Source organism: Melospiza melodia, chromosome 20 (genome assembly GCF_035770615.1).
Source record: "Melospiza melodia melodia isolate bMelMel2 chromosome 20, bMelMel2.pri, whole genome shotgun sequence".
In the NCBI taxonomy this organism is placed as follows: domain Eukaryota; kingdom Metazoa; phylum Chordata; class Aves; order Passeriformes; family Passerellidae; genus Melospiza; species Melospiza melodia.
The window spans coordinates 13866564-13891216 of NC_086213.1; the positions used below are offsets into that span (position 1 = coordinate 13866564).

General features: G+C 42.3%; 1 protein-coding gene across 1 annotated transcript in view; it reads left to right on the plus strand.

Moving 5' to 3' along the window:
* The window catches only part of TMEM132B (transmembrane protein 132B), a 210441-nt gene that overhangs the window by 127323 nt on the left and 58465 nt on the right, over nucleotides 1-24653 (plus strand). Inside the window, exon 4 of the mRNA XM_063173211.1 lies at nucleotides 15723-15909. Within this exon, the coding sequence (XP_063029281.1) occupies nucleotides 15723-15909 (187 nt within the window). The remainder of the gene's footprint in view (nucleotides 1-15722; nucleotides 15910-24653) is intronic.

Sequence of the window (24653 nt, forward strand, 5' to 3'; positions counted from 1 at the left end):
TACATATATATACACACATATATTTATTTATGTATATATTTATATATACATTTATATATACATACATATATACATATATATGTATATATAAATATATACATAAATACGTACATTTATATATATACATATATATATTTATATACATACATACATATATATATACACACACACATACATACATATATATACATACATATATATACACACATATACATGTATATATAAAATTTATATGATTCATATATTTATATAATATATAATTTTATGTCATTTTTATATTTATAATATATAAAATATAATTTTATATAATATATATAAAATATAATGTTATATCATTTATATATTTCTATAAAATATATATATTTACATATATTTATGTAGGGGGATAGAATATAAGAAAATAAAGATAGTGTAGAAAGCAACCTCACCCCTAAGGAGTTGCAGCTGGGCCAATTATCAAAGATCAGGAGCAGGCCTGACTTTACCAGGCCACAGCTGTACCCAATGAGAAGAAGATGCTCTAAAAGAGTGGGGTGGTGTTGAGAAGGAATCTGGAGTCAGTTGGTGCTTTGTGAGGAACAGAGTCAGTGCTCTGAGAGCTGCCTGTGAAAAACGTTCAGAAGGTGTGGAACTTGTGTGATAAGGAGATAACAGCGTGGAACCCCTGCAGTAAGGTGACAACATATTTATAGTTACATTTATATTTAAATTCCATATATTTATTTTATTTATATTTCTAGTGTGCAGGTCTCACCCACCTTGGATCCCAGTTTAAAGCTCATTTCCATTTGTTCTGCTGCTCCCTGGGACTCTTGACTTTATTGTAGCAGAGATGCGCCACCTTTATTTCTGTTTTGCCATGTTATTATATATATAATTTTTTCTATTTATATATTCTATATATATAGAATATATGTATTCTTTATGTGCATATTCTATGTGCATAGAATATTCTATGTTCTATATATAAAGAACATATATATATTCTCTCTATATATGTTCTATGTGCATTATATATATTCTATGTGCATTATCTCTCTAGGTGCTTTTTTTCCTGATTCTGTGCCCTGGCTAATGTTTGCTTTCCCTTCCATTTTAGTACTGTACATTTAATTTAGACATTTTTACAGTAGAAAAGAAAAGGCCATGCTAAAATATATTACTGATCTAACACCAGTCCTGGTTTGTTTTTCACCAGAAATGAAGCTGGTCTTTAAGTACTGAGTTTATCAACTGAGGTTGAGTATCCAGTTTATTAAAGGTCTTCTACTTAAATAATTACATACTAAATATCCTTACAGTTCATGTTTCTTTATAATTTCAATTTTTTTCCCTTTACAGTCTTCAGAAGCATCTTTATTTCAAATAAGTAAAAGCAAATGTCCATTTTTTCTGTTCCAAACACAAACTAGAAGGAAGAGGCACTTTCCCAGCCAGTGCCTGTTTTTAGGACAGTTTAGAGAGATCTATATTTCAAACAAAATGGATCATGGTCTGTATCTCACCTGTGACCTGCACCTGCAAACCAGAGAAAATCACAGCTGAAAGCGGCTCTGAATGGGTCACACTCCTTCCTCAGCCTGGAGTTTTGCTGCATTGAGAGAGGTGACAAACTAAAACACAGCAGAGAGTTTCTTTCCTTGATTTCTTGATGTCAATTTTGTACCAAAAGCTTTGCTTTGCTCCTGCTTTGCTCTCAGGCTCGGTGGGATTTGACCACTTTATTGTAATTTGAATTAGTTGCCAAGTAACTTTCCCAGATTCCTTTATTCTGTAGGTTTGTGGGTAAATAAGATACTCAGAGTTTTCTCACTGCATGGAATCACAGAATGGTTTGGGCTGGAAGGGACCTTAAGGATGATTTTGTTCAACACCTCCCACTACCCCAGGCTGCTCCAAGCCCCATCCAACCTTGAATTCTGCAACATGGCATAAAGATATTAAAATATATAAAATAAAACATAAAAACCATGATGAGTTAAAGATAAAAGTGCCATGGGACTGTGTGATTTGTAATGTATGCAGATAAATTTACTCTGGCAAAGCTGTCCTAAATTTTTAATTCATGAGTTTGTTAAAATAGAGAAAGGTAATTATCCTTTTAATTATAACAAAACAGTTTCCTGATTGCCATGGCAATAGTTAAATGTATTTCCTATAAATTTATCATGGTGATTGCAATGACTGTTAGCTTTAAATTATTTTTTCCTTTTCTTTTTAATTATAATGCACATAATTTTTCCCCCCTAATGTTACAGACCAAAAGTGGAGGTGGAGGAAGGAAGGACCCACCTCAGTAACATTGCCAGGGTAACTTGAGCTGCTCAACAACAGGATTTCCAAGAGGAAATCCAGGATACCTCAGCTCTCCTCAAAGTGTTTAGTGTTCAGCCAGGATGGTATTAATGATATTAATTTCAGGGAAATTTGCTCTGAATTGGAGTATTTCATTTTATTGGACTGGAACTGTTGGAATCCTGTCCATGAGCCCATTACACATTGCCATGTGAGCAGGGTGTCAGAGGGTTTAGCTGAACAGGGACTTAATGGAAAGTAGATAAAAATATAAATATTAAAAAATATAAATGTATAAAATATAAATATATAAGTATATAAAAATACAAACTTTATGCACCTGTTCAGAAATGGGAGCAGCACAGGCCCTTCTCTGCTTGCCCTGTTTGGTGCTCACCTCCTGCACCAGGCTCTGGCTGCTTTTTGGGCAGCCAGGGATGGGAATGCTTCCATGACCAGAGCCCAGCAATGGCTCTGGAGAGACTCTTTGTGCCTTTACCTTCATCAAAAGCAAGCCCACTTTGTTAAGCACCCAGGGAATGCAAAAGCAAGGGGGGAAAGTGGTTTTCTTGATGAGATAAACACAGTAGCATTTTCTCATTTTACATAAAATAGCAGCACATGCCTCGTGTTCCAGGGGCTCAGGCTGCAGGATGTGTCACCACTGCCATGTTCCTCTCATTTCCTGTGTATTCATCTCAAAGGTACTGATTCAGCCTCTAATTGGCTTGTTAGACACTTAAAAAATAAAAAAAAAGCCCCCAAAATCTGCAACAGAACCCTTGAAAGTTCTGCACTGAAAGCGGTGCTGTGCTTTGTGTGCTTCAATTTGAATTTGAATCAGGAGAATTCGATGGGAGCTTGAATTTGCAGTGCTCTGAGGGGGAGATGAATAGGTGAGTGAAGGGAGAAAGAGGAGTAAATAAAAAGCTCTAAGTAAAATAAAAGGCTTGTAATAAACCTCAGTTTTGTGCCCCTCTCTGGCAGCAGAACCATCTGTCCTTTTGCTTCAGACACCTTCCCTTTTATCCAACTCCTCTCAGTTTTAAATTAAATTGAAAAAGGAGAAGAGTTGTGAGGGATACCTCATTATCTGTATTTTGTTTATGAAAACAACTCCCAGAGCAACTGGATGTTTAGTTTATTGCCTGGTGTCTCTGCAGGGCTGGGTGGGAGGAAAACCTTTGGGATGCCTTTTGCAGTTTGCTGTTTTAATTAGAGCATGATCATCTCTTGGCTGCTTGCAGATCTCCAAAGCAGCACCGTGGCCTGCTGGGTTATTCACTGGACCTTTGCATGATTGATCCTCTTGCAGCTTTTTCCTGCTGTGGTTCTTTCATTTCAGGGAGCAGATTTGTGATCCTTTCATTCCTGGGAGCACGTTCCCAGTTGGGCTTTGGATGCTCAGTAAATAATGGAATGATAATGGTGAAATGGAGGGGAGGAACACACGGGCCTGTTATCCATCATTTCAGTCATAATGAGGATGAGGAAGTGAGATGCTGAAGATAACCAAAATCAGAGAAAGATGGAATGGGCTGGGTTGGAAGGGACCCTAAAAATCAGCCAGCTGGGGCAGGGGCACCTCCCTAGGCCAGGTTGCTCTGAGGGATTTCCCCACTTTATCCCAGTACTCATTGGAATCTTTATCAAAGTAGTTAATCAACTGATCTCATTCCCAATTATAACCTGCAGAAGCATTCACATAATTAGCTGTGCTCCTGTAATCCCCTGGAAAAGAAAATATGGGCATGGAGCTGTGGATAAAGTGATGTAGTAAGGAATGACTAATTTATATTTTAATATGCATTAATTTTAAATTGTGTGTCTAATGTATTTTTTTCCCCTTAATTTTTAGAAGTCTTTAAGGTCCCTCCCAGGTGAGGGCAGGCTCTGCTGCAGCCAGGGATCTCCAGGTTAGCTGGGAGTGAGCATGGAGGGCTTGCCTGCAGCGACCCCAGTCTGGGCAGGGCTGCGTACACTGCTTTTTATTTCCCTTCTGTTTGATCCACTTGCTTGGAGTTTTCCCTGTTTCATGTTACATATTCGAGGTTCATTGCGATGAAATCTGCCTTTATTTGAGCTACAAAGGCTTCTGGTCTTCTTTAGGGAGCTCATTATGAAGAAAAATCTCAGGCAGCAGATGTCAGAGCTCTGGCTGACCCAGGAGCTTGTTATACCTGGTTTAAAAAGAGTAAAAAGGTGGTCACAGCACGAGCTCTCCCTGCTTGGTTCGCAGGGGTTGCAAGGTTCTGGAATTCCCTCCAGCACAGAGAATGGTGCTGTCCCTTTGGGCACGGGCAGCCTGAGCCCTTTGCTGTCTGTGCCCGCTCCCCAGTGGGAAGGGCAGAACAGAGCGTCCCAGTGAACCTTCAGTCAATAAATCCTGAGCAAACATCAACACCCAATTTCCCCTCTGGGGGTGGGGTGTGGGAACAAGAGCGACGAAAGCTGAGACACAAATGAATTTCCTTCTGCAGCCGCGTTATTTGCGGGGCCGTGGGGTTCGTGCTCTCTGCCCAGTGCAGATTATCTGGGAATCACAAACTGGCTGCTTGGGGAGCCTGCAGGAGGTGCCAGCCCTGCTGGGTGCAGTCTCAGGCTCTGGCCCTTCCATCACCTTTTTTATCCTGCTGAAATGCTGGGTGCCCAGCCAGGCTTGCTCTAGAGTGGGTTTGGTGCTCAAGAGTTTCCTGTCCACTCCTACAACCAGGCTGCCCTCTGGATTATTTGCTCCCCTCTTAATCTACATTCAATAGACAACTTCAAGTTGCTCTGTCCTGGTATTTAGCAAAGAAAAATGATTTTGGAAGCGGAATTCTCCCAGTTCAGAATAAAATTATAAACACGTGGCAGAAGATTAATAAAAGCCCCAGACTGCTGGGTGGATATTCCCATTACTGTGTGCAAGCCAGACAACATCCTCCTCCTCCTCCACTTTCCTGGTTTGATAAATGCCTTGAGCTGATGTAAAAATGTGGAGGTTATTTTTAACCGTGGTAGCAGAGCCATCTGTATTGTATCTGATGAAGTTCTGTGATAGAGCAAATTGATTTATTCTATCTCCTTACAAGTTATACTAAGCTTTATGTTATAAATAAGTTGGTTTGAAGTACATGATGTCATTGAGCTTGAAAGTCTCTAGATAAATTTGTGCTTAAAGGGTTTGTGCCTTCTGTGTGAATTTAAATTGATGCAGATTGTTAAATCTCTTTTCTCTCTCTGTCTTGTGGACTGCAAACTCTCTGGGGTCATGACTGTGTCTGTAGCCGTGTTTGTATGAAATACACAGGGGCCCAAACAAGGCTGGTGCTCTTTTACATTACAGAGATAAAAATAAGAGCAATCAAAAAGCCAGAGCCGTGCATTGCAAGGAGCTGGGTGCCCAAATCCTGCCCTTTGCTGGGATAAAAGAGAGGGAATTAATGAGGAGCTCGTTTCACTTGGAGCAGGGCTGAGCCTCGTGCTGTGGTCAGTGTGAGCTGAGGAGGATTTGAGGTTTGTGGTTCAGTTCCAGGACAGACCCTGCACTTCTCCCCTTTGCCTTGCTCCGAGGGCACTGGGGCTTCTGAGAGAGTCCATGGAAAAGGAGCCTGCAGCTGAGAGAGGGGGAATGAATCAAATCCTGGGAAGAACACACTAAATCCTCTCTTAGTTATCTGCTAACAGAACCAGCAAAAATAAGGCAGAACTTCAGAAAGAGAAGGACTGAAATCCTGTCCCTGTGTTTAAGGGTAGCTTTGGAAAGACCAATACTGAAAATGAGATGATGCCTGATGAGAGCCGTGAACAGTGCGGATTTTGGTATAATTAACAAGAAAATGAGCAGTGCTCTAATTGAGATCTGAGATTAGGAGTTAAAAGCTCAGTATCCTCTATTCCTTACTGTCAGATAGGAATTTACGTGGCATATGTGTAACAAGCCATTGCATTTTAAAAATGGAGCCATAAAAAAGTCGCTGTAATTTAAAAGCAGCCAATTTACCAGGAGTACAGTTTGCAGCTCTGTCACTTGCTAATCAGTCTGTTAAACATAATAGCCATTCTTGTCTGCAGGCAGTTAATCATGTTGTGAATGCACTTATCAGCACATATTAGAAATACAATACAAGACTTTCCAGCAGAGGAATGGATGCAATTACTGCAATCAGTATACATTTAGCTACGCTCTTCTGTTTCTTCTTTCATTCCCTTTTTTCTCTTTTTTAAAATAGTCCAGCAGTGACAGATTTCCCTCTTATAAAAATATGAAATACACACTTGAAAGTGTTGTTAAACAGCACAGAGGTGCAGGAGGGTGACCTGTCCCACTGCTGGAGCCAGCAGTGCTGGAAGCTTTGAGTGTTGTGGTGATGCTTTCCAAAGCCTTTGAGCATCTCCCCTGATGTGCTGGGACGTGGCTGTGGTGCCATTCATTGGTGGTGGGGAGCTGAAGTTGCTGCATTTGAATGGGACTAAAGGAGCTCAGCATATGGATGAACTCTCTTTTTTATTTTTTTTTTACATTTTTTTTCTGTGCTTCTCTACATCTAAATGGATAGAGATGAGGGATCTCAAAGTTTTTGAAAGGCAATATTGAAAAAGCATGAAAGCTAATTGCTTCCAGCATGACTACCCAGCAGCCAGGGGTGTAAATACAGCTGGCCAAAGAATGCCAGGCCTCGACAAAATCTCAGGATTTCAGCTGAGCAATTTTCCAGGGCTGAGCATGTTCTTGTATGGGGAGGAAGGGAAGGGATGATGAAATCCTGAAGAGACTCAGAAAAGAGAGGAATAGCAGGAGAATGATTTTGTGCATTCTCCTTCACATTAACCCGTGATGTTGGGGATATTTTCTGTAGTTAACATGAATTGCAGCACTTACAGGAGCCTGCCTTCTTTTTCTAGAAACCCTTTCATCTGTCTCTTTGTGCTTTGTGACAGCTGGTATTTTTGCTTGGGTGCAATTTTTGATAGTAGCAAGGAAAATGAAAAAGCAGAGCCGTGCCCAGATTGTGTGACTATCACAGTGGGTGCAAAGGGAGTCAATGGAACACCCCATCCAGCACTGCAGCGTTTCTGTCACTGGGATTTTGGGTCATTTTGCCACTTTGGGTCATTGCTGACTCCCTGAGAGCAGGAGGGATGGAATGTCCTTGGTGTGATGTGCAGGTGTCTGCTCAGCTTGGACACTCAGCCCACCCCATCTCAGGTTGTTGAAGGCTTCATTGCTGAGGAAATTCCTTTAAATGAAGTTTTGGGACCATGTTTTGGCTTTTGCCATACAGTGGGTGGGACAGGCTGGGTGGAACACCATTTCTCCCTCTTCTTTTCTAATTATTCCTTGTCAGAGGCTGAGTGAATTCACCTCCCTTGTTCCTCACTTGTGCCTGCACTCATTGCTCAGGTGTGCCCTTGAGGGATGTCCCAGCAGCTCCCCTTGAGCTGTCAGTGTTGGGGAATTGTTGTCTTGGGAGTGTGCCAAGGTGCTGGCTGCCCTTTGGAAAGGTGACCTGGAGATGTCGTGGGGTGCCTGTGGTGCTGACCTTACTGTAGTGCCATTAAAAAATAATTGTGGGATGATTTTTACAAGGAGAAATATTAAATCCACCCCTCTGTGGTTCGTTATTTGGAGTTATCTTTGCATGTCTAGGAAAATTTGGATTCATTTTTAGGACAGAAATGATCTTTTAATAGGGTGACTTACATGGGAGCTCTTTGCTTATCTCTTGCTTTTAGCTCTGGTGCAAGATCAGGACTGTGAGCTCAAACAGCAAAGGGTGGAGGTTCAGAGCCTTGCTGCAGATGGCTCTTTCTGTTCATACACTGAATGCAGACCCTGAGCCACCCTCTGTTTGCTCAGCTGGATAAATTAATCTTGTTTATTAATTAAAACACGGGAAACTGATGTTTCTGTGCCAGTTTCACTTTCATGTTTTTACTGTCTGTTCACTGGGTACCAACAGTGAGTGGAAGCGCTGAACTCTTGTGTAAAACATAATTATCAGCCTTTAAAATAAACCAATTTTGTGCCCACCATGTGTCTGTCAGGGAGTGGGGAGAGAGGAGGTCCCATTTTGTGGATGTTAATGTGCTGCCCTGCTCCCTGCCCTCTCTGCTTTGAGGATATTGCCATGGACATTTATTTTATTATTATTATTATTATTATTCCCTCTCCATCCAAGAACACTGCATTCCAGGAGAGCCAGGTCTAGTTCATTAGGTGGTTAAACTTGTTTGGAGCTGAGGGAATGTAGGAGGAGTAAAATAATTCTTATCATGTCCCTATTTTGATTTTTTTCTTGAATTATTTAATGCAGGTGGCATCACAGCAGACCTGTGAGTTCTGTGCAGCCTTAGCAAGCTGTAGAGAGAAAAACATGGACTGGTTTTAAATTTCCCTTTGGTATTCTGTTATTTAGTAATTTACACAGTCTGGCCATTGAACAAAGGATTAAATTCCAAGTTTTTAATTTTTTCAATTAAATGTTGAATTAAACTTTTTGGATGCTCGTGGGGAGAGCCCCGTTTGTCCTGCATCCTGCAGCAGTTCAGGGGTGCTCCTGGCTCCCTCCTGCTTCCCTTCAGGAACTCCCTGCCTGGGGAATTTCCATCTCCAGATCCCCTCTGGCTGATTTTCTCCCCAGGGAGATTCAGCTGTCAGCCTCAATTGTAATTCTGAAATCAAAACAGCAACTGGGTACCAAGGAGCTTCCTCCTGCCTCTAGGAGGGATTTTCTTTCCTAATGGGGTCGGTGCACACAGAAAGGTCTGATCACCAGATGCTAATATCACATTAAAATAGTTTAAATAGTGTTAAAATGGCAAGGGATCTTGCTGGAGGGGTGAGCTGAGCTGCTAGGGTGGATCCAGGTCACTTCCCAGCAGGGATCAGACCTGGGGGAAGGTGAGGAATTGTGAATATTGGTCAATACAAAACTCCAGAGCCTCGTGAGTGTGCACGTTCAGCTCCTGAGGCTCACAGGGCATCTGGGTGCCCCTGTCCCTCCCCTGGGGTTTCCCTGAAATGTTTTCAGCTTGGCTGAAGCTCCCCATGCCTTGGGTCACCCAGAGCTTCACTCTGGTTCTTGTAAAGGCCTTTGGAGAATTTGCAGAGATCTCTGTGTGTGAGTTCCTGCTCTGCAAAGAGCTTCTTGTGCCACTGAATTTATTAGCTTTAATTTCAGTCACTGGTTATTTAAAAATTCATCTCTGTATTTTGATGTATTTAGCTGCTTTCACAGCAATGTTGAAAATAGACCATGTGATTATGGCATGTAAAAATGTAAGGATTTCTCAATAGTTGAAGAAAAATTACAAGCACCATTTGGGGCTGTTGATATTTATTAACTGGATAGGTTCCAGCATGAGTCTTTCATCACAAAATCATTCTTATTTTTTAAACAACAATAGCTCCCTCTATATTTGCCTGGCCCCAGTTTCTCACTGGATGTGTTTGTTGTTTCCCAACAAGACTTCCTCCTGACAGAGAATCTTTATTTTAAGAAATACACAACACAGCAATAAAGAAGTTCTAAATAGTAGTCAGGAAAATATCCCAGTGCAATCAAAATGCTTTTTTAAGCCCCAAAAGATTGCATGCTGTTCCAAAAGGGGGGAGTAATGATAAAGGTACAAATGGGCTCGCAGTGCCCAGCAAGCGGAGCTCACCAATTACCCCAAACCAAGTTCTCTCCTAAAAGTTGTTTTGTTAAAGGTTGACAGAGTATCTAAGGGATCTTTTAGCAGAAGCGTTTCTGTGCACTGTCACAAGGGTGCAAGCAAATAAAAATAATTGAAGCAATTGTCTCAGTTGTCTCCAGGGTTGTCATGATGATGTTGATAAAATCAAATAAAGTGGAAGTTATTGCACATCGTTAGTGAGCAGCACAGTTGTGAATTGGCAGTGGAGAAGCTGAAGAGCTTAAAAGGTTTGCTCATTATCTAGATTTATTGTTTTCAGTTGTGGGAAGATGTTGGCTAAGCAAAATAACATCATAATACCTGGTCTTGGTGGTGTGTTTTGAACAAAAGTATTTTCTTGTTGTTTTTGTGGCTTTTACTGGATTATTAAAACATGCTGTGTCAATCCATACACTCTTAATGGATTTAGCAGCTTGGGTTTATCCTCTGTAGCCATTTTCTCTGCCTGTACCTCTGTGGAGAGCATGAATTTTTATGGCAGTGAGAGACAACCGAGATCAGGCACACAAAAATGTTTAAGAAAACGTGGACAGCAAAGCAAGTTCTGTGTTAGACAGCAGCTCTGTGTCCTTCCAGCCTCTCCAGAGCTATTCATGCTGGGAGGGAAGGTTTAGGCTTTGGCATCCTTTATCAATCAGGGCTGTGTGCCAGCCCAGGGTTTGGGGTGCTGTGCCTGGGGGGGCTCACCCAGGTTTTGGGGGTGCCCTGGGCAGAATGCTGTAATGTGCAAATCTTCATCATTCACAGGCTGCATGCTGCCCTTGCCTTCATTCCCTCATCTCAAACTGCTCAGGTCTGCATTTCCTCGGGGGCAGAGGGTCAGGACTCTCAGTCTGGAGGTGTTCCCTCAGAGCTCCCTTCACTTGGCTTCAGTGAGGGTCTTGAGCACCTCCAAAAGGCTCCTCTTGTGTTGGCTCTTCAGTAAAACACCCTTACAGAATTAATCCTCTTGACATAGAGGAGTGAGACCTTTTCCACTCAAGTATTTGATAAACTAATGTACCTTGGTAATGTGAGGTCACTGAATTCTTATTGGATTTGGTTACAGTTTGTCAGAGTAAGAATTGGCCATTATCAACGTAGAAAAGACTCTCAAGCAACATGATAACCTCACATTTATTATTTTCCAATTTTCCCAATACCTCATGTCTGCTCCATTTTTGAGGGTGTTGTTTACACTGCTGTGCCTCTCATAAACAAATTGCCATTTACTGAAAGCATTATTTTATGAGTGAATGGAACTTGTGATTTCCTGTAATAGCCAAGTGCAGCAACAGAGGGTTGTGACTTTTATCAGCTCAGTTGTTGCTGACCCATGAGTGGGAGCCAGCAGAGCCTTGGTGTGGCACTGCAGAGTGCCCAGAAATGCCCCCCTGCCTCTCATTCCCTGCCCAAACACACAGGGCAGCCCCTAAAGCTTGGCTAGCAATGCTAATCTTTCCTAGTAGTGAATAATTTTGTTTATTTAAGGTAAATACAAACCAGTTGTGCTGTTGCTGCCGCATTAATATCAGTCAGAGTGTCATTACATTAACTCAATAATTCTTGTTGGGCTCAGACAAATTGAATTCATGGTTATTTCAGTGCCAGGTGATTTTGTGGTGCTGATTAAAGAGCTGTGCTGGACCCTCACAGTGATCTGATATTTTATAAAAATAAGCTGCAGCTCCTTTTTGTGGATGTGTCTATGGGGAAAGCTCTGGGACTGAGCAGCACTTTCCTGTCCTTTGTTGGGATAAATAACTCCTTTATTGGGATAAATAACTCCTTTATTGGGATAACTCCTTTATTCTGGAGCTGGTTGGAGCTGAAGTTGGCTTTCTGGGGGATGGATTTTCCACTCTGTGCTCCAGGTGCAGACTGGGATCCCAACCCAGCTCCCACCTGGGTCTGGGATGGGGACTGGTGTGACAAAGCTTGGCTGGGCTGTAAATGCACCAGACAGGTATGAGGGCAGACAGCAGCAGATTGGGCACAAATCCCGAGGATTTGGGCATTTTTCCAGCCCCCAGCAGAGGCAGGATTGTGGAGGTACTCAAATAGGATTATAAATCACCATTTGAAGAAGAGGACCTACTTACAGGAGTTTGTGAGAGGAAATAAATCCAAAAAGACCCATGGGGTTCTTTTTTTCTCCTCTCACCAGAGAGAAAAATGTGTAATGAATGTCTCATGTCTGAAACACTGGGCTGGATTCATCAAAGGGAGTTAGTAATTACCAAATTGAGAGAATCATGAAGCGCTTTTCTAAATTTGAAAGGCTCATCAAGAATAGATCAGGAGCAGGCAAAATTAATAGTTATGAACTCATTTCCATAGAAATGGACTTATTAGCAAGCATGCCAGCTGCCTAAAATTATAAGGTCTTTTCCTTGTGCTTGCAGGAAATAATCTTTTTTTATAAAAGTAATTTTGACTTTTTATTTTTTATTGCTTCTCTAAACTAGAGTTTGGCAAAATCCTAAACTGGGAGCAAACTTCACTGGACAATAGAAATGTTTAACTAAAAAGAGAGAAAAGATTTGGAAGGGAAAAGTGATTTATAGTCCTTGGATTCCATCAGACTCTCCCCAAGAGTGCAAACTTATTTAAGAGAAAAATGAAATAAGTCTCCAGGAAAAGCTGAGAAATCTTGATAGGATAAAGTTTGGTTTAACAGGATTTAATGGCTGATAACAGCATGAGTTACAGTCCTTGTCTTCTCTGCTGGTGCATTTTCCCTCTGGTGGCATTTTGTCTCCACCAGGCAGATGGACAGTGGCCACCAAGAGCAAAGTTCTGCCCCCAGTTCCAAACCAGACCAAAAATTGAAGGTTTTCCCAGGGTGGAACCCCTGCTTTTAAAAAACCCTTCAGTGGTTATGCTGCACAGCCAGGAGGGAAATTGAAATGCAGGTGTTGGGATGGGAATTTATCAGCTAATGGAGCTGACATAAGTAAATGCTGACATTTGAGGTCTTGATTATGGTTTAATTTATCTCTGGTTTTACTTTAGCAACCCCCATCAATTTCAGCAGAAAAAGGCAGTGGTCTCCCACACGGCATTGCAGAGGATGGTTAATAAATTGCAGGAATTATGAATGTAATACCAGCCTTTCCAGCAGGAAACCTCTGTAGGATAAGAGATGAAGCAGCCAGTAGGTGAGCACTAGTCTGAACATGAGAGAAATTCACTTTTCAGGTTTTATCACGAGTTTGTACCAGCTGTAACCTGGGAAGAGGCTCAGAACAAAGAGCGTGAATTCATCCGTGGGGTGCTCGTGTCCCAGATACCACAGCACCTGGCATTGCTCCAAGGCTCCAGCTCTAAAGGGGACAAAAACCATAATTTCAGAGACAATTCACTCACCTGCTGGGGAACACGAGAGCAGAAAGCTGAATCCTGGTTTGCCAAAGCTGCACACGCAGGGGAGGCTCTGCAGGTGAGAGATGGTTCAAGGCCATCTCCTGCAGCAGAAGCCCAAGAGGGAAGTGGAACCTTCTTTAATCAATATTCACGTGTCATGCTGCTTAATTGGCTACTGAGACAAAGCAGAAAACCTCTGACAAACATTTGGTGGTGTTTTTCCAAGTGGTGCTAAGGATTCTCTTTGGAACCAGGACTGAGACCTAGGAGGGAGGATGGTTTTGTTTGAATTCACCTGCTAATATCTTTGCTTTGATTTGCCTGTTAATGTGGCTTTGTTTGAATACACCTGTTAATGCAGCTTTGTTAGAATTCACCTGTTTATGTAGTTTTTATAAATTTACCTGCTAATGCAGCTTTGTTTGAATTCACCTGCTAATGCAGCTGCATCTGAGGAAGGTTTATGTATAAGATCCAAGCCCACTGTTGTGGTTTCTTTCTGGATGTGTGAAAGGAAAACCAGGAAAGGAATAATTGAAGGTGTTGTGGGCTGAACTCAAATGCCAGTCGGTGGGACCCATGGCTTGGATTTGTCGCTGCAGACTAACCTATTATTTAATTAGTCTATTTGTACCCAAATCCTCCACTGGTGGTTTTGTTCTCAATTTGAACCACTCCTGGGTGGTTTTGAGCGTGGCAACTATTGGCCTGAACAGGCTGAAGTGAAATTGCAGACCTAAACAAACCTTGACAGGCCCAATATCTAAATCCATAGTTAGTGGAAAGCTCATATCTGAATTTCAGTTCTGTGTTGTGAGTATATTAATTGTATGCAATTTAGATAAAACAAACTGCTGGGGGTGATACACAGAAAACAATGAAGTTCAGTTTATGTTTTTAACAGAAATAGTTTAATTACATCCCTATTATTATGTAATAAAATTTATCGTAAAAGGTTTTTGCTGGTTGTCTGCTTGGCCACACAAAAGATGCCTTTATAGCTTCTAGTTGTGCCTGGAGGTGAATATTATCTTCTGTCAGCATGGAAAATATTTTTCCTCCAGGCATTGAAGCATATGTTTAGGTTGTTTGTTGTCAGAAAGAAAACACAAAAATCAATAATTCCAGCTCAGAATTTTTCCCCCCTTTACAATTCTCCTTCAGAAACATATGGCAAACCCAGATTCTGCCTCTGTGCATTTGGGGAGAGGAAAAGGATGTTTGGAGTCTCTGTTCTCTGCAGCAGCAGCTGAAACTGTGAGCACAGCTCCTGGAATGGCTGCTTTGGGGAGGGACACACAGACAATGAATGTGCCACTGGCCTGGCACAAAGAAAATTCAGATTTTACCCCAAAGCTTGAGCAGTGTTGGTAAGATCGGGCGTTTCTGCAGCAGAAGCAGCAGCTGGCTCTGCAGTCAGAGCCTTTCCATCCTCTCCAGGCTGTCACCTCCACCAGGTCCCCTCACTGTCTGAGTCTGGAACTTGCATTCTTTGTAAATATTTGTGTGTAAACTTTGCATGATTTGTGAAACAACTCAGTTTGTGGGAAGTTTGGATGAGCAAAGGTTGTTTTCTAAGCAGATCCCTGCTGAGGATGCTCTGAGTGCTGCTGGTTAAAGCTTGGTGTCTGTTTGCTTCTCTGTAACACAAAAACAAGCTCTGTTTTTCTAACCTGAGGATTAATTATTAATATTTACATAGCTTTGGACCTGAGGAAAGTGATAAGAGTTGCTGTTGAGAAAGGAAGCAGAAGTAATTCTTAAATCCATTTCTGACTGCTGTGCATTTACATCCATTTCTTTACTTTTAAACTTTTATTTCCAGATGAGAAATATATGATTGCCATATAATTACCAGTCTGCACCACTGACGAGGAGAATGTTGTCATGAATTCAAAATAGGGATAATCTACCCCTCATTTATTGTCATGTATAATTTCTGCAAATCCATTTTTTCACTGAGATAAAGACCAGTTTGGGTTTGAAAGGCTTTTTTTTCCCTCCACAAGAGCTCATTTCTGGTAGAACATGAGGAATGGCCAAGTATTCTGTTGTTTTGCAGCATCAAAATTATAATAATGTTGTATTAAATAATTTAGCAACTTCTGTGCACTGCCTTTCCAAGGGTTTGTGGCTTATTCTGCAAGTTCATTGTGATTATGGAGAATGAATGCCTGAGTTTAATGGGAAAAATTTTAGGAAACTAAAAGATGAAGTTTCACCTTATTTAGAAAGTTCTGCAATTGTCCATGTGCAGTTTTATTTAGGTTTCTGTCAGTGTCTCAAGTTTGAGATGCTGAACTTAATGTGAATTTAATGGCGAGTAGGAAAGAGAAATGCAAATCCGCTTTGCTATCAACACCCCAGTGACGATGTGGGGAATCTGCCTTGTTTTGCAGAGCAAACATGACCTCCTACGAGATCCTGCAGATGGATTTTGAGGTTGACAACGGCAGCAGCCTGGCAGGGGCCCAGCAGATCACCTGGCAGGTGGAATACCCGCGGGACGACTCGGTCAGCGAGCTCGTGGTGTCCGAGATCTTCGTCAGCCGCACCATGTTCGTGGGCATCGTGCCCCTTGCCATGGTAAGGACCCGTTCCTTGGTCCCTTTTCTGAGGGTTCTTGTGGGAATTGTTCTTCTTGCCATGGTAAGGACCTGCTGCTGGTCCCTTTTCTGAGTGCTTTTGTGGGAATTGTTTCTCCTTGCCGTGTTAAGGATGTGTTCTTGGTCCCTTTTCTGAGTGTTGTTATGGGAATTGTTCTTCTTGCCATGGTAAGGACCTGCTGCTGGTCCCTTTTGAGTGTTTCTGTGGGAATCATTCCCCTTGCCATGGTAAGAACCTGCCCCTGCTCCCTATTTTTATGGGAATCATGCCCCTTGTCATGGTAAGGACCTGTTCTTGATCCATTTTCTGAGTGTTGTTATGGGAATTGTTCTTCTTGCCATGGTAAGAACCTGCCTCTGATCCCTTTTCTGGCTGTTTTTGTGGGAATTGTTCCTCTTGCCATGGTAGGCACCTGCTCCAGATCCATTTGCTGAGTGTTTTTGTGGGAATTGTTCCCCTTGCCATGATAAGAAGCTGCTGCTGATCCCTTTTGCTGAATGTTTTTGTGGGAATTGTTCCTTTTGCCATGGTAAGGACCTGCTGCTGATCCCTATTTTTATGGAAATTGTTCCTCTTGCCATACTAAGAACTTGCTGCTTCTCCTTTTTGCTGAATGTTTTTATAGGAATCATTGCCATGGTAAGAAACTCCCTTTTTGTTCCTTTTGCCATGGCAAGAACCTGCTCCTGCTGCCTTTTGCTGAATGTTTCCGCTGATCCTCGTTAGTATTCCAGGAATGGGAGCCTTTTTATTATGAGCTCCTTCCTATGCACCTGCTGCAAGCGATTTAAATGCAAAAAATCCATTTCAATAATATTTTATTTACCTGATGCGCCGTAATGGCTCCTTGGAAACCATTTGGGCCTTTTGTGAGAATCCTTTGCCGTTTGTGGGTTATTGGGCTGGTGCATGGAAATGGCTCCTGTGTCCTCTCTGCGTGGATGGCACGGCCAGGCTGAGCTCTGAGGTGGCTGCTGTCATTAGTGGGGACGTTTTCGCTGAAATAAATTAGCTTTGCACGTGTGGGAAGCTTCATTGCTAAACCAAACAACCGGGCTGTTTGCTGCTCTGCTTTCCCCCAAAAGAGCCAAACAGTCCAGTGAGCTGCAAAGTACCGATTTAATAAAAGATTTAATAAAAGGCCTGGTTTGAGTTGCACAGAAAGGATAAAATACCTCCTGAAGGTGGAGGTGTCCAGCAGGTTGAGGTGTATGAGAGCAGGAAGCTTGAAGCTGATGTTTTATTTTAAAAATGCAAATATCTCCTGGTAAAATCAGAGGCACTTTTTCCAGGAGGAGCTTTGAGCTGTGTTTGGCCTGATGGACTTTTTAATATCAGAGCTTTGCACATGAACAAGGATGTCATGGGGAAATTGGGTGTAAAACCAGAGAAACAGCCAAAGTGAGGATGCTACAGCATTTCCTCAGAAGCACCCACCCTTTTTTACTTGGTTCCTCATGAACATTTGCCCTTCATCCCATACCTGCCAAAGCATTTTCTGCTAAAAAAGCTGAAAGGCATGGGATGGGCCTGCTTGCACAGGGGAAATAAATAAAGAAATGCTAATTCCTAAAACTGTGCAAATTAACAAATTGGCTTTTCCTTCAGTACTCTGTTATTATTTGGTATTTATGTAGTGTTTTATATTTTTGGAACTCTTTGTAGACATTAATTAATCAGACCTGAATAAACTAAGCTTGATGAGAATAGAAAATGAAATGGAAATGAAGTCACTCTCATTTAGTTTTACCTGTTTCTGAATGACTTCTAAGTCCCTTTTTATATTCTTAAAGGTACTTTTAAAGCACTTACTCTTACAGAACTCTTGCTTATTATCTCTAAAAACTATTTTGGTTAGAAAAGAGGAAGAATTTATACCTTTAAGAACAAGTGACAGCCGGGATGAGTGGCTTTGAAGACTGTAAATGCTGTTTTGTCACCTAAACTCTTGTTTTGTTTAGGCTTTAATTCAGCTAAAAAAAGCAGGGATGCACCAAGGGAAATACAGGCTGGGTATTAGGAAGAAGTTTTTTACAGAAAGGGTGAGAAAGTTCTGGAATGTGATAAAGTTCACATTGGAGTCCCCATCCCTGGGTGTGTTTAACAAAGCCTGGATGTGGCACTGGGGGCCAGGGGTTGGCTGAGGGGTTGGGGCTGGGTTGGGCTCAGTCTTGAAGGGCTCTTCCAACCCAGTGATTCTGTGAGTTCTGTGAATTCTGGTCGTTCTGTGAATTCATTGAATTGATTCTCCCAACACCTGGTGCCCAAATGGACACGTGGAACTCACAGCCCCCCAGTAAAGGTGATCCATTCCCCTCAAACACAGCAGAAGAACAGGTCAGGGTGAGGAAAGCACAGCCAGAGCTCTTTCTGGTGCCTCTGTTATGCTGCTGAATATCAGGGGAAAATCTGTTATTCTGTCTTCTGCTGTTAATTCCCATTGCTGACTGCAAACACAGCAGGTGATTATTTTATAATGTTTATGGCACTGATATAGGCTGGGAGCTGTGAGTCTGGTTGGTGTCTGATGCAGCAGAAGGTGTGTTTTAGCATCCAGAAGGTCCAGCAGAACATTCCAAACTTGGATCTAAACTAGACAGCTTGATTTATCTTAATATAAAAATGTGATATAATAATCCCGCAAAGTGGAAGTGCATGTCCTGCTAATTACAGAAACTGATAGCACGGATAAATCTGCTCTGTCCAGCGATGATATAATCCTGTAATTCTCAGTTATTGCTCTTGATCTAAGCAGACATCATCTGCAACTGCCATAGCTGTGGAAAGCTGGTGGTAGCAAGGTCGTCAGTGGAGTCTGGCACTCCTGGGATGCAGAAACAAACACTGCCCCAGCCTTCAGTCTGTCACCAACACCTGGGATTTGGTTAACCTGTTACCTAACTAACAGTTGGCAAAAACATAAAGAAAAAGAGGAAAAAAAATTAAAATCCAGGTCTTTTAGAGAGTTTCTAGGCAACCAGGACTTAGTTAAAGTAAAGAATTAGGCATTGAAGAGATGTATCTTAACTGGTTTATGTAAGCAGGCTCCAGCTGGGGCTGAAGGCTTGAGGAACAAAGGATTTATGAATAGAAAAATACCTGGCATTGTGTCCTTATCTGGGGGAAGGATGGCTTGGTCCGTGGCTGGCAGCCCTGCTCTCTCAGAGGCCCATGCTGAAATCCTGTCTGTGCAGGAATGGAGCTGAGTCCCAGGCTGGCATTGCTCCAAAGCATTTTACAAACGCAGCAATCAATATTTCCCCAGGGCTCTGTGCCCCTCAGCCTCAGACATTTCTGGTTTTTTACAAGTGTCTGAACAATGTTTTCAGGAAGTTTGTTTCCTCCCCAAAATGGGAGCTGTTGGTGAAATAAATGTTTCCTGAGGTTGAGTCCCTTACACACATGGCTGTGCCTGCTCTGCTGAGGTTCCTTTCAATGGGAGCCTGGAGAATTGCATTTCTGGTTGCTGCCAGACAAGAACACCCAGGAAAATTGTCCTTAAAGTGCCCATTTCTGTGACTCAGGCTGAAATTGGATTGCTGAAGGCAACACTTGGCTGATTTGTTTGAGAAAAAACCTTTTTATTTATTTTATTTTTTATTTTAAATGTTTTAAAATAGCTTAAATATATTTATTTTAAATAATTTAAAATTTTATTTATTATATTTTAGTTTTTATATATTATTTTTTACTTAAGAATTTATTTTTCCTACAAAAATCGGGGTTTGCTAACGGGATTTATAGTCAGACAGCAGTTAAAGGAGCACACTCAGTCCAAGGTGGAAGGTGACCCAGGCTTAGAAAACAGCACCTCAAACTAAACCAGAAAATGTCACTCTTGAGCAGCTTTTCCTTTGCCTGCTCTGGGCTTGGGTGTAAAAACCAAACCCACTTCATTCTGAAGTATAAAAAAGCCAGGATCAGTCATTTCTAGCAAACCCAGATGATTTATGCATCTCTCAGAAGTTGGTTAAATGCATTTATGTGCAATAATGTCCCCTTTGTGTTTATCCCTTGCACTTAATGCATATTTCTTACTTGAAATCACTTTGACCTTTGGCTTTGCAGTTCCTTTGTAACAGTGCATTTGTGGTGTACTCTGCATGCAAAGGAACCTGCCCAGAATGGGATTTTGTCCTTCCCAACATTCACTGATTTATTAAAAAAATTAAATATAAATTCAGTCCAGAGTGGATCTTCATCCCAGAAATATCAGGGATTATCAACATTGTTTTAAAATCAAACTGGAATCTGTGGCTCCCAGATCACAGATTTCAGTGTGAATTTTAACACTGATTAATGGCAGCAGGATTGAAGCCTTGAGCTTGCCTCAAGTCCCACATTGGAAGGATTGATTTTATACTCAGAGCAAATTAACTACTGTGGAGGGAGTACAGAATAGGAAAAAAGAGATTCTTCTTTTGTATTACTTTATTTCCCATGCCCATAGCAAGTGTTTTATGTCTCTGCAGCAGAGATAAGATCTTCTGCAATTATTGCCATCTCCAAATTAATTGTCATAGAGAATTAAATGGTTTTGTTTTGTCAGGCTGCTCCTAAAACCACAGGGTGAATTTTATGGAGAAAGATGAAAATTTAAAAAGATTTCTTGGAACACATCAACCAAAACACTGAAGGTTTATTGAGTTTGATCAGGGGAAGGCTTTGAAACACTGAGAGGGGATTTGTGGGAGCAGATGTGAGGAATGTCCTCATGGGCTGGGACTGGGCAAGGCCAGAATTATCCCCCTGGACCTGCTGCCCACACTGCTCTGGGTGCAGCCCAGCACAGACACAATAATGTACAAATATTCTCTTTTGGGAGAAAAAAAAAACACCTTTTTTTTTTTTTTTTTTTTTTTTTCCTGAACTGAAAATGTCCCATTCTGAATATGGCAGATAGGAACATTTTGGTCATGTCAGCATTCTTCCTCAGTGAGTTAGAATTCTTCCAAAAATGAAATTCCAGACAAATCTCTTCAATTTCATCAAGTGTTTCATTTTTAACTGGACTGTGTTTTCCAAAGGATATCACAATTTTTTCCCTCTTTCAGTCTAATTCTGGGCATCTGAAGTAGGTTTTGGAATGGCTCAATGTGAACCATTATCCCTTTTTTCCTCTGCTCAGTTAAACATCCTCTACCATTTAATTCTGAGAGTGAAAAAGAAAGAAACTAAAGGAAAATTTCCTATTGGTGGGACGAAAATAATGGCATTTTGAGTGTTTCCATGAAAGCAATGTGACATGACAAATTTTAAGAAGCTCTGTGAATACTATTAATATTTATGATGCACTCAAGAAAACAGCTATTGTGTGCCACATCCATCAAAGATAAGAACTGTATTCTGCTGTGTTGGGTGATAAACATTGAATGACAATAGTTGGAGATTATGTGAGGTTTTCATCCTCGTGTTGAGTAAAGCACCATGTTATTCCACTGAGAACCAACAATTTGCTTTCATGAAATTTGATACACTTGCTGATACTCCTTACAATCAGAGTCCAAAATATTAATGAACATGCAGAGAGGGCTGATGCCAAATGCTCCAGATCCTTTGGGACCCAGGCAGCATTTCCCACCAATCCACCTCTTGGAAATCACTCTGGATGTCCCCAGATCACAGAGATTTGCCCAGTATTGTCAGCTGGGTGAGTGCAGGGCATTGCAGCATGGCAGGCTGGCTCCTGTCCCATGTTTGTCCTCAGAGCATTCCCCACACAGGGATGGATTGTCTGTGCCATGGAACCCTGTGCTGGTCCCACAAACCATCCCCAAAGCGTGGCTGGGGTCTCCTAAGCCTGGCCTTGCTGTAAAATGCAGGTTTGGAGCTGATTTATGATCACCTATGGACAGACAAAAGGGATTTTCCTTTGCTTGCTCTGGGGTTGGGTGTAAAAACCAAACCCACTTCATTCTCAGGTATAAAAAAGCCAGAGCAGGATCGGTCATTTCTAGCAAACCCAGATGATTTATGTATCTCTCAGAAGTTGGTTAAATGCATTTATGTGCAAAATTGTCCCCTATGTGTTTATCCCTTGCACTTAATGCATATTTCTTACTTGCAATCACCTTTGGCTTTGCAGTTCCTTTGTGACAGTGCCTTTGTGGTGTACTCTGCATGCAAAGGAACCTGCCCAGAATGGGATTTTCTCCTCCTCCTCCTGCTCCCAGCACGTTTTGCTGTCCCTGCTTCCACCCGGAGCTGTGGCTGCTCCAGGGATGGATCCCCTGGCACAGACTCTGCTCTATCCTCTCCTTCCTGGGGATGGGACTGTGCTCCCTCAGCTCTGCCCCTCACAGGCCTGTTTTGGAAAGAATCCCTGGTTTGGGATCGATTGATGGGGATCTGGAGCAGCTTTGGGCAGCTTTTGGGGTTTCTAACCAAAGCTGGGTGTGGAAGAGGTGATGTGCTGCCCATACAGCAAGGGTAGGAGGACAGCAGCCATTCCTGCACCAGAATGAGCTCAGGGCTCTCTGATCCATGTGGACACTTAATGTTCTTAGAAATTCCTCTCCAGGGTATTGAATTCCTCTCAGGCATTGAATTCTTGTTAGAAGTAAGAGTTTCCAATAAGAAATGTGCAGAGAAAATGCTCAGAGGTGGCTTCTGCTGAGCTGGGACACCTCTGGTCCATTAGATTGGTTTCCTTTAATGACAGATTTTCTGATGGGAGCTCAGGCTCAGGGGTTCCTGGAGAGGATCAGGGGTGGTGGGAGCTCCTGCAGGGCAGAGTGAGGGCACAGGGCCCCTCCTGAGGGGGTGATGGTCAGAGGGATGAGCCGAGCATGAGCTGAGCCTGCCTCAGGGGCTCCGAGCACCACCAGGACCCTCCACTCTGCTGCAAAGCTTCCCCTTTGTCTGCCTTAAAAAACTCTTCCTGTTCCTTAACAATTCCCCAATGATCTGGCTCATCTATAAGTTTTTCCAGCGTGCTCACTCCGGTTTCATTGCCAATTAGCATTCTGGGCTTGATTCACAGCTGATTGGGCAGTAATTTGAACCCAAGCCCTCAGCAAAAGGGCATAATTTGTAAAACAGAGAAGGAATCTTGGAGATACTGAAATTACTGTTAATTAAATCAGCACGTGAATATAATGGACACACATGAACAAAATGATGTTTGTTTTTGAGCTGTTCTGCTAGCTGGGCAGGAAGCATTATTAGGAATATTTAGTAGCCTGCATTTATTAGTTGTACAGCAAGATGAGTCCTTTCTGCATAAATTAACTTTGTGTATTGTGTATATATGTATATATAATACAATATTTCTTCTGTACAGGCTGCAGTGAAAGCTTTCCTTTCTAAACAGTCATTTGTGTTCTGCACAGCTCCTGTGCAAAGTTGTCACTGACCCCAGTGTAGTTATTTCTGATTTACATGGTCCCAGTACAGTTAGGCTCAGGAATTATTTTTCATGTAATTTCTATTTTTTAAATTAAATTTCAATAGCAGCATAAAGATGGAGCAGAGCAGCAATCCGAGAGCTTTGGCCTATGAACAGCTATTGTGTGTGAAGAGATTTCTTGCAAAGGAGCCTCAGCTTTACTGGAAGTGCTAAACTGCAGCTTTATTAATATGATCAGGAAACTCCAGCCCAGAGCTTTGGGATATTCTGCATTGCTCAGTGCTGAAGTTGGGGAATCAGCAGTTCCAGCCCTGCCTCCTGTGGGGCTGGAGGTGCATTTTGTGGGGTTGGCAGTTTTTGGTGAGCTCTTCCAAAACCCATCAGAGGCAGAGGAGAGCACTCTGGGGAGGGCAGGGAGAGCAGGCACTGCAGATTCCAGGGGTTCACGGGGAATAAATACATTTATTTATTGGTCATAAATGGAGGGGAAGGAACAGGCCCAGAGAGTGTCAAGGGGTGAGATGTTGGCATCACAGGAATGTGGGAACAAGGACAGGGAGGAGCTGACAGAGTTTTGCATCATCTCTGGGACCTTGGGCTTTGGGCTGGTAAATGCATTGGGATGGCAACAACTCTGAGCATTCCAGCTGGGCATGTCACTGCCCAAACCTCAGTGCCATGAGAGCAGGGTTGGTCAGGCTGCTGTGCTTGGGAGAGAACCCAAACCTGCCCTCTTCAATTCCTATTATCCTCGATCCTTTCTCACCTCAATTCTTTCACTCCTCAATTCCTGCCCCTGCTTCTTAATTCCTGCTCTCCTCAATTCCTGTTCTCCTAATTCCTGCCCTCCTCAATTCCTGTTCTCCTAATTCCTGCCCTCCTTAATTCCTGCCCTCCTAACTCCTTCTCTCAATTCCTGCCCTCCTCAATTCCTTGCCCTGACACACTGCTCACAGCCAGTGTTTGCTGTTGCTGCCTGTGCTGTGTCCCTGTAAGGTTGTTGTAAAGAGTGAAAGGAAAAGGTAGACATTCTAACCCCAAAATCAAGCTTCATTCATCCCCCTTCCTCCCCTTGTCATTTCCTTGTGGTCAGGAGCATTCTTATGGTGTTGGCTTGGCCCTGCAAAAGAGGAGCCATGAGAACTGAGTGTGATAGACAGAAAATGTGGGGCCATTTGGGCCCTGCAGGGCCAGGAATGGGTTAACAGCCTTGATGTGCTCCTCATTGCTGGGGCCTGAAGTGCAAACAGAGCATTTGATCTCGGTGTCTCATTAGTGTGTCATTTATCCCAGTGTGTGCATGGCAGAATGCATTTGATCTGTGCAGACTCAAAGCCCCTCATTGTTTCAGGCTCCGTTTTGAAGCTCACCTAAT